Genomic DNA, 13,433 nt, shown 5'->3' with positions numbered 1-13,433 from the left:
TATGCAAACCCCATTATACCTGTTGTCATAGGACCCGTTTTGACCATCTGTTTGCCTGTGTCCATTTATGCCCATATATGGAGATATCCGTATCTGTCGCGTATCGGATCGGGTCGAGGCCGGGCACTGCACTACCTGCTGCGGCGGGGAACGTGCGTGCCGAATTTGAAATAGGGAATGAATGCCCCACCCTTTAATCTATGCAGACACAGTGCCAGTTCCGGAAAATCCTGATGTCAGACATCAGAATCCGAACCTTTCGTGCTGTCATAAGAGCCGTTTTGACCATATGTTTGCCTGTGTCCTTTTATGCCCATATAGGAACATCAGAATACGTAACCATGGCATTTTTTGTTGACTCATGTGGTGTACGTGATCTCAGAGCCTTTTATGAAGTGATGTCACAATGAGTCAGCGCCGATTTCCTCCGGAACAGCCTGATGTCAACAATCAGCTCCGCATAAGGAGATTCCGAACGTTTTGCGCCGGTTTCGGAAAACCGCGAGTCGGGTCGGGTCGAGGCCCGGCACTGCACTCCGCGCGGCGGCGGGGAACGCGCGTGCCGAATCTGAAGCCGGTGGGACGAACGGTTCTCGAGATACGCGGATTACAAACAGACAGACACGCAGACAGACAGAGATTTGTCGCATTTATAGATAGATTTATAGATAGATGACGACTAAATTGGGGAGAAAAAGGGGTGCAAATAATTGTCTCCAAAACAGTGAATTAAATGTGGGGTCGATTGGTTCATGATTAGTGTGGTCAACCAAACTAGTTGACCTTGTCCGACATTATTCTATCCATCCATCTACTCCACCTACAGTTTGTAGGAGGATCGACCAGCTTCATCTGGAATTGATTCCTTGCATTTTGCTAAGAGAAACATTACCGTATATAGTTTAATTTATATAAATGTATTTGTGAATACATTTTCTCCATTAACTTTAATTAAAATTGTAACTTTTCCCAAACATGGTGCTGACAGACACAGTCAATATTACGGCAACCACACTTGCAATTTCCAATTGCATCTTTCTAGTTTTTCTTTAATTTGGAAATCATAGCCAAACGAGGGGTCAGGCAATTACAGGTCATGTTACTTACTTGCAGAAAGGTCAGGCCCACTTGCCAAAGTGGACGTTCAAATAGCAAATAGCCCAGGCCAGGGTCAGCACTTTGCTGCTGCTGCCCATCTGTTTTCTATCCACAGGTGAGTGAGAGCCTCAATTAACTAGGTAAAAAGAATGCAGACCATGTCAGGGCTTGTGTAATGATTATTATCTAAATACAATTATCTTACGGAATGTTACACCTACTTGTTATACAGGTCTGGCCCTATCAGAACCGTCACAGCTTGTCCGTGTCTGTCCAGTCGTCCAGACAGGTAACGCCTGACTCTGTGGTTCCCCTGACCCGTCACAGCTTGTCCGTGTCTTTCCAGTCGTCTGGACAGGTACGCCTGACACTGCGGTTCCCCTGACCCGTCACAGCTTGTCCGTGTCTGTCCGGTCGTCCAGACAGGTAACGCCTGACACTGTGGTTCCCCTGACACATCACTGTGACATCACAGGTTACATCACATTGATGACAGATACTCAGAGCAGGGATCTCCATACAGTATATCGGCATAAACATGTGACATCACAGTGATGTCAGATACTCAGAGCAGGGATCTACATATATGGGAATAAAGGGGATTCTGTTGTTCTTTTCTCCCTCAGGTGTCTTACTGTTAACTGACAATTCATCTTATTTGTCCAAACAATTATTTCTCTCTATTGCCAATGTGGTACTATGCACCTGTACCAAAGCAAATCTACTGCTTGTGAATTGGTTAGGGACAGGTGAAAGTTGATAATAGACATACTATGTCAGCAGACATCTGGTGCATTGCTTCTTCACACTGGCAGAGTTTAAACAGTCCCCTTTGTTAGCGTTTTACGGTTGTGGGTTGTGGCACAGAAAAAGCACAGGTGCCTGCCAAGGACAAATCATAGCAACCATATCTCAAGTGTACTTTGCCCATTGATAAGTAAATACAGGAATTCAGCTGGATTATACAAAGCTGTGTAATGGATATACAGTGTATACAGTTAAGTATCAATGTTGGAAAAGGAAGCAAAGGAGACAAGAAGGTAGATTAAAAAAGGGAAGCTGTTTTTGTGAACTATCAGGTGTGGGATGTTTGTCAGGTTTTGAAGCAAGAATATCTGGCCCACTGTACCAGATCTTAGACATTTTAGACTTTTATGTCTAAAAGACAGGAAGGAAATTGCTACTGCTATGAAACGAATACTAGAACTGCAGTACAAGTATATAATTTATTTTAAAATATATACATTTTTAATTATTTGTTTCAATCACTATTACCTAATGCTAGAGAAAACAAAACATTAGCCTAGTTGGCCAATGAGCATGCCTTGTTTTTATCTATTCTTACTTATTTAATATTTATTTTCGCTGTCCTCTTGGAGTTCAATTGGTTCATGGAAAGGGGAAGGGAGTAATTCAGGCCGCCAGAGCAGCAGCACTCACTGCTGGCATGCGATTCATTGCTTGTCATGTCTGGTGCGTTGCATCACAGGCTGCCATGCCAACTCTTGTCTTTTCTCTCTTGACAAGTGCCTCAGGTATTTCATTCTGCTGTGTCTCAGACAAGCAACATATAGTGTTTGCTTGTCACTCTTAGCTTGAATATGTTAAAATATATTACTTTGTAACCAGGCTGTAGTGTAGGTTATTCACTTGTTTTGACTGGACAAACAAAACGTGAAGACTGGAATCTGTGCCCTTATACAGTATCGTATCACAGAGGGGCGTTTGTAGCCAGTAATTGAACATGCACTCACTGAAGAGAAATATTTAGCTGATGAACTACGTGTTCTTTGTAAGCAAGAATTCCATAGAAACACGAGGGCCAAGAGCCTGACACAGGGAGGCAGGAGGAAGTGGGCTGCTGAACAAGTGAACTGTTTGTCTATGGGCTGTGTGACTCAGGGCAAGGCCGCATACAGGGGTGTCGCACCAAATTCTGGGCCCCGGGTACAAGGATTCACTGTGGGGCCCCTGTGCTTTAACTATTGAAAAATAGCAGATATACAAGCTCACAGCGCGGCACTCCAGATATACAAGCTCACAGCGCTGCACAGAGTGCCGTGCTGTGAGCTTGTAGATCTGCTTGTAGATCTGCTAAAATAATGAAAATCTTTGAAAATTTCAAATCCTTCTAAGGTTTTTTGAAAAATCTATGTTTCGATGGCAGTGGTTCTCAAACCTTTTCATGTGAAGGACCCCCAAAATGGTATGTATTTGGCCACGGACCCCCATCTCAAAATATTTAGTTCCAGGGACCCCCCAGAAGCAAAATTTGAGTTACAAATGTTCGCTTAAAAAATACATATATTATTCAAAGATTTGCACACATTTTCACGACTTTTTCAAAAATAGCAGATCTACTGTATATCTGCTATTTTTCAATAGCTAAAGTATAAAATAATTAAGGCCCCTCTACCACCTTGGGCCCTAGTCCCACTTTCCTACCCCTTGTGACGCCCCTGGCCGCATATACTGTGGTGATGCCTCCTTTCCACCGACAGGGCTGAGCAAGGGTACTCCTATTCACCACAGTGCCCTCCTATGCCCAAAAACAGAGGTCACCGAGCACTGTGTTTAACCACATGCACACAAACACCACATTTATTTCCATGGTGAGCAGACACAAAGTATCTTTTCCCAGCACCAGAACTTGATTGGATCCATGATTCCATTAACTCCACCCCGAGGCAATAAATATGAGCCCAGTATAATCCTGCTGTAGAGTAGCAGAGACTTTTAGGCTTTGAAGATGACCTGTGGGAATGTCATTCAGTGGAGATGTTTTGGCAAGAACATGTGGATGTTTCACTCCTTTGATTTACTGGAATACCTTGAAGAAATTGACTCCAATGGTTGAGACTACTGCTACCGTATGACAGATTTGCAGGTACTTGTATGTAAACATACATAACGACAGACACACACACACACACACACACACACACACACACACACACACACACACACACACACATCTTTATACAGACTACATGTAGAAACGGCTAATCTAAGCCTGTCACTGAGAACACTGCTGTTTAATGAAAGCGGAAAGGAAAAGGGAAAAAGAGAGGGGCAAGAGGTAGAGAAAGATAAAGGCACTGTCTCTGCCTCTCTGTATGCGTCTATCTTGTGTGCAATGACTGTCTAGCCTGACTCCTCCCCGACTGCCTCCCCCTCCTCTCCCTTCTCTCTCCAGTCTCCACTGTCCACACCCCCTTTCTCTCCCGCTTCAGTGGTAGGTACATGTGCAGTGTGAAACTGCAAGGCAGCCAGTTCAGGGCTCGAGCCAAAGGCACATACACACCCACCCACGGACAGCAAGGCTGCATTTTTTACGGATCCTTTTCCCAACACTTCTGAAGGGTATGATGCATACACTCGCAACACACACCCGCACACATACTGTATGTGCACACAGACTAAAATACACGCTAAGACAACAGCTGGTAAACTTCTAGAAAGGCTGTGTGCTGACTTAGTCTTTACTGATGCCTGCAGTTGAGAATGAACACCCAAGATAAGGTTTGAAATGATTGGTTGGAATGATTTTTCTGTTTGTTTTTTATGGAGGAGTCATAAATGGAGGTGTAGAGATAAAGGTTGGCTCTTGTACCTTGTAATAGCGGTTCTAACCTACTGTAGTTTTCGCTTTCAAGTTTACTGGACGTGCTGTAGAAGGAGAGTTTAAACCTGGTCAGTTAACTCAAGGCATGTGTGATGGTTTATGAGAGTATAGAGTATGGACTATTAGCAGTTAGTATTTCTTCCTATGTTTTGTAAAAAAGTGAAACGTAAACATGTCTTGTCTAGTTAGCAGCAGAGACTACTTTAGTGTCTGTATACATGTTTGTCCATGTTTGTACATGCATGTCTTGCATTGGGTCAGGGGGGATGGATACAAATATTTCAATTATTACACCTTAGTGAAATACTGTACTGATGGATGTTGGATATCTGATTGGGAGTGCACAGCAACATTGATATAAACATCTTTAGTGTTTGGATGAATAATAACAGTAACCATGGTTTTGATTATAGTGTGGCAAAAGCCCAAATGCAGTTTAGCACCCTCTGTTGACTCATTGAACCCTTACTGCTGACTTTTTTAGACTAGACATTTTGCACCTTGCCCAAGGTGAAAACCAAGGCTAACAAGCTAAACATAATTATGTTTAACATAGATTTGTCTTAAGCCAGGAAGATCTATTGACATTTGTAATGATGGTAAATACTGTAGACCTGCATCTACTTGAGATTATTGAATCCAATAACATTTTCATATTATAAATGCATACACACTGCTGCCCCATTCATTTTAATACAGCCTATTAATTGTACTAGCCACCCATTCGTTTTACTATAGCTTCCCATTTAAGCAACATTTGAATGTAGGCCTATGCCCTTATCAGGGTATCCTACCATATTAGTGTGTAATGAGTCAACACTGTGGAATCAAGGATCAGGCGGGAATCTGAGCAAGTGAGCACATACAGAATGTGGGTGGAGACACTTCAATTATAGTTAATGACTGGCGGACTGATAGCAGTCCGTTAGTTGCTCTTTGTAGACAAAGATGGATGATGAAAGGGGGAAATCTTGTTTGGATGTTCTTGTTGTTCCTGGGATGTGGCTGTATGTTTTTAGAGGCATTGTAATTGCTTACAATTAACAGTAGTGTATGTGATCTGATGGTGAAGTTTTGATGTCTGTGAGAAATGTGCTTCTTATAGACTGAGCGGGAGTGAGGGGGTTTAAATACTCCAGCAGCAATTTAATGCTGCGTGTGGCACAGTTTACTTTAACATGTTCATCTGAATCAGAGGGCTCTCATCAGGAACACTAAAAGCAAAACAAAAGCGGTATTTTTTTTTATTGGAGTAGATTCTCCCTTTAGAAATAAAGGAGAGTCATAACATCCAAGTGTGAGGAAAACATTATAAATCTCCTCTGTACACAAGTTCTGTATCTAATGATATTTAATGATATTTAATCATGCACTAAACGAATATGGCATTGGAGATGGTTATTAAATCAAATGTTACAAATATATTCAGATGACTCACTATGGAAAACTTATCCCACAGTAGAGTCAACTATCATGCATAAGTGTAAACACAGCCAGAACTGGGCCTGCCCAGGCAAGGATCAAGTTCAAGGCTGGAGCCTGTCTTCAAAGCAAACTGCATCGATGTATGAATCACGCCATGATTTGAATTGATGGGTGTGTTGGGAAGACTTCATCATACGTACTAGGCTTCCATCTAACACTTCCTCTCCCTTCCCCTCTCCACAGCCAGTGACTCACTTCCTCTCACGCACCTCTCCCCGAACCGCCTCTGCTACTGTTACCATGGAGACCCCCAGCCACAAGCGCACTGGCCGCGATGCTGCGGCCGGCAGCCCACTCTCGCCGACCCGCATCACCCGGCTCCAGGAGAAGGAGGACCTGTGCAACCTGAACGATCGGCTGGCCATCTACATCGACAAGGTCCGCTCGCTGGAGATCGAGAATGCCGGCCTGCGGATGCGCATCACGGAGTCCGAATCGGAGGTCAGCCGCGAGGTAACGGGCATGAAGTCTGCTTACGAGACGGAGCTGGCCGACGCCCGCAAAACCCTGGACCAGGTGGCTAAGGAACGCGCACGCCTGCAGCTGGAGCTTGGCAAGATCAGGGAGGAGTACAAGGAGCTCAAAACCAGGTAGGAGCAGCATGTGGGTGGAGCTAAGAATGGGGGTGGAGACTTAAAGTGTTATCCAAATTATTTCCGCAGCACAGGTCACATTTATGTTAGAAAAAAGTTTTTCTTTATCTAAATTGTATGCAGTCTCATTCTAACTTTGTAAATGTGTATCTTTCGTTTTAGGTGTTTCAGATGTTATTGTATTCATAATCATATTAACATATTAGGGGTTGTGTTCACCAAGACGTTTTTTTGTATATAATATAATTGTTTATAATAAGTGACGACTTTGACGACTCACTGAATTTATGTTGCACTCGTGCATTCACGTGGGACATTTTTATCTGCTTGCTGAGAGTTTGAAACAGTTTCAATTCTGGCATTTGGAAATGTTTTTAGGCAAGCCCCTTGTGTTTTCAGCTGGGAAGAAATGCTTTGGTGGATACACAGCCCTAGCTTTCTGTCTGTGCATCCTTGGCATTTGTAAGGACCTTTCCTTCCTTTTTTACAGGCAACTCTGTATTCAGCTTGAAAGATTTTTGTTAATACACTTTAAATGAACGGAAATGTGGCATTTATCACACTATACCCTTATGATGCTTAATATACGACACAAGTACAAAAACAGATTTATGGCCCAAAGATGTGGAGCATCAACGACAACCCATTAATTCGATGACATATTTTATAGTCTCATTATGTCTCCACGCTTGTTGAGGCAAATCATCCAGTGCAGGTTTGTCTTAGGTATGTCACTCTGAATGCAATGTGTCATCTTATTGTAAAGCCATAAATATGCCAGCCATAAAGGTTCACTTTAGGACATTTAATATTGATGGTTTTTGGTTCCCAGGCCCACTCCATGGCAAGGGTTAGGATAGTATGATAGTATAGTACTGTATTTTAGCAACAATCACAATGATACACAGATGTTGCACAACTATCCTTTCTGGAATGTCATACAGTACCTCCAATTCCTCCTTTTCTAGAGCAGATCAGAGGTGGTGTAACACTCCCATTTTCTATACCTAGTCATTATTCTGACACTCAAGCAAAACAGGCTCACCAGTACCTAAGGAATTCCCCTGAAGGAGGTGTGGAGTTTGACATAGCTCTCTTTAGTAGAGCACGTTCCTCATCCTGGTGTTTAAAGGTGTGGAATGTTACAGTAGTAACAAGTTATAGTACAACTTTAAGCCCCTGGGTGCGTTGGGGTGACTCACCTGCTAAGGACTCCACCTTAACAGGCCGTCTGTACCCTTCAGTTAAGGCCAAATTAGATTTTTGACTCAAGAGTCCACTGCGGTTCGTCCCACGCCTATTGACAGAACACTCCATGTGTGAAGGAATCTTGCGTGAAGGAATCTTGCTCAATTTGAAGAGGTGCTGTTGAAGCAGACTTGGGATTGGTTTGTTCTCTGACAAGCTTTCTAAATCACACAAAAGTTATTAATCATTCATTCACTAATTCAAATCATGTAAATGGCATAGTTTTTATTGCATATCCCTCATGAGACATGCATACACCACCACACACCATACACACCACACACTGACAAAACACACATACTGTATATCCAACTATCACCAAAGGTGACACTGGCTTAAAATAAAAATAAAATGGCTCAAATAAACTAGTGGTAGTGCTGGCTTTAGAGAGGAATCATGAAAGGCAAGAACATTCTCCTTTCCTAGCGGGCCTGAGCCTGCCCTGCAGTGACTACCCTGGAATGTCTCCTGGATGTTGCAAAGTACACCTCGGGTACCTCGGGAGTTGAATTTCTCCCATTGTATCATGCTCCATTATATTGCAGTCACCTATGTGAAAATGAATCTGACTGAAAGGTCATTAACATTATTGAATGATATACTTGAGATTTTAATGTCTTGGTCTAATCTTTCTTCATGGAGGTTCTGTCCTTTATGGAGTGAAAGAATAGGCAGCGTGTTGAAAGAGAGAAGTTGTCTCTTGGCAAACGTTTTAAATTAAAACACGTTCACATTTGCCAAGTTAATTTCAGCACTCTAGATTTTCAGCGCCAAACCAACAAAGCCCACAGAGAGCACATTGGAGGACTATAGTGACTCTTCCAGTGTTATTGGGTTTTCACTAAACAAATAGAGCTGCTGAACGTGAGCTACTGTATGAAGTAGGCTTGTCACGATACTGGATTTCTAACTTCGATACGATATTTTGAAACATTTCGATACTCAATACCATTTTCGATACCACGCAACCAAAGCGATTTCAGTGCAAAAATGTTTATTTTTATTTAAAGAAAAATACAGAACTTCTCGAGGTAGATGGTAGTGCACTTTTTAAAGGCCTGCCTTTGATTTTTTTCACATTCTAAGTACAAATAGGCCTTTAAAATAACTAGGAATAAGCCAAAGTAGGAAGGACAGACATAAAATCTATGTTGGTGTAAACCAACGAGGTAAAAACTGATCAATATTATCGATAATATCAAGATTATCGATATTATTGAAACTATGGAAAAGTCATATTGAAAATCGATACTATATTAAAAATCGATACTTTTCGATAAATCAACATTTTTGACAACACTAGTATGAAGTGCATGCAACATTCAATGATTATAGCTTAGTGCTGTAGGTGAGGGTGTGAACAGACTGCTATGGTGATTCTTTGTTTGCAATTACGTGTATGGGCGTCGCTGTCGACCTTCAGTGCAGAATCAGCAGTGTCTGTGTGTTCCACACTGAGAGGTACGGTGTGTTGAGTGATGGCAGTCATAGTCGGGATTATGGGTAGTTAATTGAAGATGATGTTGATTTTGGTGTGGAAAAAAAGCAAACCCATACGTGTGAGAGCAGTAACCGTTGCCAGGAGAGTATTGTTAGATTCCTCCACCTCCAAAAAAAAACAAAAGAAAACTCCCCCATCTCATTGTGTTGTTTATCATTCCCAAGCTACAGCGCTAGAAATGCTGTGCGTCAAGGATCCAAGAGTCCCATCGTTTCCTGAGGGAAGCAGATCTTTTTACGCACGTGCTGTCCAATCACTCAATCCGGTGTGGGCCGCCTCTGTCTGCAGCCAGCCAGCGTGTTTGGTCAGTGTTTGGTTGCCATGGTGCTCACTCCTGGGAGTCTTGGCATGGGCGTGACAGGGTGGTGACTCGAGTTTTTTTCTCTTTTTCACAGCCCTGCAGGGCGGGAATGAGCTGGCTTTCTGGAGCCCTCCGTATATACAAGAAGTCTAGCGCTAGAGATCTGGAACAGGGGGTTGTGTGTCATGGTTATATTAATACTTGCTCCTGGGGCTATTCTGATCTGCCTGAGGTGTGCCTGCAGTGCAGTGCAACAGACGATTTAATAATAGAGCTTCAGAATGTTCAGATATGTCATATGAGTTTTGCACTGTGCCTTTGATTATCCCTCTCGAGTTTGAAACAAACACATGGACAGCAACAGGTGGTTATCTATTATCAAGTCTGTTGACCAAGCACACCGGCCCCTAGTCATTACATTGTATGCATTACCATTGGAACACTTGCTGTCCCTTCCTTGAGGCAAGACTCCAAGCTCTGTAGAATGCTAGTCTCGCGTAGCCAGACAACTATTCCACAATCTCTGAATGCTATATAGAGTCTGGAACAGCAGCTCCCGAACGGCGAGTATCGAAAACGGGCATTAACGTTCAAAAAAATATATTTTAAAATGTCATTTCTGCTAAGCAGCAAGCTAAACACGCTTATATGATTTTTATTTATATAATGATAAATGTGTGTGATGTGAGACGGAAACGGAAGTGACGTGGGGGCTTCACTTCCGCTTCATCTTCGCACTCATCATTTCTTCCCCGGTCTGCCAGACTGTATGCTGGGAGCATTTGACCAATTCGCGGAGGCAACCGTCTGGCCACGCGAGACTAGTAGAATGCTAACCTTTCCTCTGGAAACACTTTTTGACGTAGAAAAACGAAATACTTGAAATGCTTGAAACAGGTGCTATGTTTTAACTACCTGAAGTGTTATTGGGATGCTAACTTACCTCAAGGGCAGCAGGGCTATAGAAGAGAAGTTAACGAGGAAGGTATAGTCAGTAAGAACAGAAAATGACTTTGGCCTTGTGTTCATAAATCTGTCAAGTCCTTGTTTAATAATTTGGCTTCCAGCATAGGCGCCTCTCTGGTGTCTTGTGCCCAGCCTAGCCTCCAGCTGTGTTCATGAAACCTGATGCTTTGTAGGAAGAAGCTGCTTCTCTTTGTCACTGGCAGGACATAGGAGATTTTGGAGAAATGATCACTAGTAACAAAACGATCACTAGGAGCGTTGACCAAACGGGTAGAGGTCATTGTTAATTTCATCCAGAATAGTTGAATACATTCTGAAAATATAACCACTGCTCATCCAACAGAGAATATACCATGGTCAGGACAGGGGAGGTATTATAGATATTGCACTTGAAATAACAACACTTGCACAGAAACTCTTTTCACACAGTTTTACACCTGCATACCTGTGATGTGACAATAACATTGATTCTGATATTGGGCTTATTGGCTTGGGGTAGGGTTACTTGCCACCCAGTAGTGGACCTACATAACGCTAGGGTCTTTAGAGTAGGGAGACCCCCCACCCACAACTGCACATGTGCAAGTTATATTGTATTACATTACCATACAGATTGGTTAAGGTTTTATTCATTAAAATATGATTTTGACTTAAAGCTGGATTTCAACTTGAAGTCTTTATTCAATATCCTAATTGTATTTGATCAAAGTTTCCGTCCTTGGTAGAAAAAGCACTGAACTTAAGTCTCAAAAGTAAACCGACCAATTTCCTTTTTTGGATTTCCCAATCTAATGTGACTGCATGAAAGCAGGGATTTAGCAAAGCTTAGAATGCCACACCCGTTGGCACAGCGTATATTTGACTTGGGGTGGGGCAGCAGGTAACCAAACAGTTAGACAATAGAAGTTAATTTGAGCAAAAATTGTTTGGACAGAGTTTCATAAATGGATTAACATGTGCACATTATAGAAGACACTACTTGGTGCACCTTGTTCTGGTGCAACAAAGGCCTACTGTATATTGCTAATATTATGAACACAATCACATTTTGTACATCAAGATACTGGTGTTATGTGGTTATTACTACTTTTAGATATAAAAAATATCACATTAGAGTCATTCCAATATGGATTAGATATAGATTTTCTTCAGCCATGTGGCTGACTTACAGTATACTCTATCTGTGGACCCAAAGTGATGTGAATGCCCTCGTCAATCCTGTCCCTCACAGCTATTAGAGAACACGATGGGAAGAACACTTATCGTATAGCACAAATATTATTTACTTGAATTAGAATGTTAGACTTTGCCATTTCCTTATATCTATGATGTCCAAACATAGATTTTGGAGTGGTGTCATTTGTTTGTGATAATTTCCCCACTGTTTGTTTTTTGCGGGTGTGCTGCTTGGTATGACCATAACCAATATTTCCTTTCAATAAACAAATCGAAATGTTGAGATATATTCTGACCTTTTCCTAACCCTCTTGTGGATTTTAAGTTGGTGTCGAGAGAGAGAGAGAGAGAGAGAGAGAGAGAGAGAGCTTATCACAAGATAGCATAAAATATGGCATAAGTGTTTGTCTTTTCCTAGTTTTAATAACTTGAGCCACATTTTATACTTGAGAGAGAGAGAGAGATTCTCTCACTACGACATCGGTATTGATATCAAGGTATTTCGTCAATAATATTGTGATATTTGATTTAGTCCATAACGCCCAGCCAAGATAAAGTGGTTTATTATTAGCCACAACTACTTGAAACAACCAGCATTTCTATGAGTAAACTTCTAATTTTAGCCAGGGGAATTTCCCCCTGTTCCCAAGGTAACACAACAGACATCCAATCCATTCAGTACATTGTCACATTCTGGGTTCAAGTGGCTGCACATTATTTTAGTAAATGTTTTACTTACAAATTCTCTACCTAAAATGGACAAAAGAATGTTTCCTTTTTGAGCGGTGGTCACAACGCTCCTATACGTGGCCGTGTGTGTGGGTATGTCTGTCTGCGTGTCTGTCTGTCTGTCTGTCTGTCTGTACCTGCAGTAACCTTTTCTGACCACACATGTTAAGGGAGGGGCGCTGTTGTTCAGGCCAGGCCAGACCAGGCACACACGCACGCGCACACACACACACACACACACACACACACACACAGGGGGGAAGGGGGGGGGGGGGGGGAACCACCGCTCAGTTCACACGGGTGTGATTTTTGCTTTCTATCCTGGCCAGTAATACATCAGGATACAAATCATTTTATTCATTGTATGGAAAAGTTGATTGAGGACAATTCAGTCAGCACACAACTCAGACTTATAAAGATAAAGTATGTTAAACATTTTGCAAATGATAAGACTCAACAGTCACTGGAACCAGTGAATTCTGAATAATGTCTGGCATAACACTAATTCATAACCTTGTTATACAGATGTTTAGTGGTGGTGGAGTAATAACTTCAGTAGTAGGTCAAAGTTAGTTATTTCACCATCAAATGAAATGTTGCTAGTTTTGATAAATATAGCCTATTTTGTTAGTAGGGTCAAGCAGAGAATCATGCTATGAGAAATCAGTTAAGCACAACTCGCCTTTTACTTAAAACGGTATTATTCTCCAA

General features: G+C 42.0%; 1 protein-coding gene across 2 annotated transcripts in view; it reads left to right on the top strand.

Annotated features, from left to right (window-relative positions):
• The first annotated feature begins 4,383 nt into the window (after nucleotides 1-4,383).
• The window catches only part of lmna (lamin A), a 29,801-nt gene continuing 20,751 nt past the window's right edge, over nucleotides 4,384-13,433 (top strand). Inside the window, exons 1-2 of one of the 2 annotated variants that reach the window (XM_080746016.1) lie at nucleotides 4,384-4,461; nucleotides 6,392-6,798. In XM_080746016.1, coding sequence (XP_080602142.1) covers nucleotides 6,449-6,798 — 350 coding nt within the window. In that variant the 5' untranslated portion in view covers nucleotides 4,384-4,461; nucleotides 6,392-6,448. Of the gene's footprint in view, nucleotides 4,462-6,181; nucleotides 6,289-6,391; nucleotides 6,799-13,433 lie in introns of those variants that run through there. The other variant, XM_080746017.1, reaches the window with a different exon arrangement.

The sequence above is a fragment of the Nannobrachium achirus genome, assembly GCF_963921795.1.
Source record: "Nannobrachium achirus genome assembly, chromosome: 2".
Taxonomy (NCBI): domain Eukaryota; kingdom Metazoa; phylum Chordata; class Actinopteri; order Myctophiformes; family Myctophidae; genus Nannobrachium; species Nannobrachium achirus.
The sequence above is the reverse complement of the archived record's forward strand: the minus strand, read 5'-3'. Positions and strand labels throughout refer to the sequence as shown.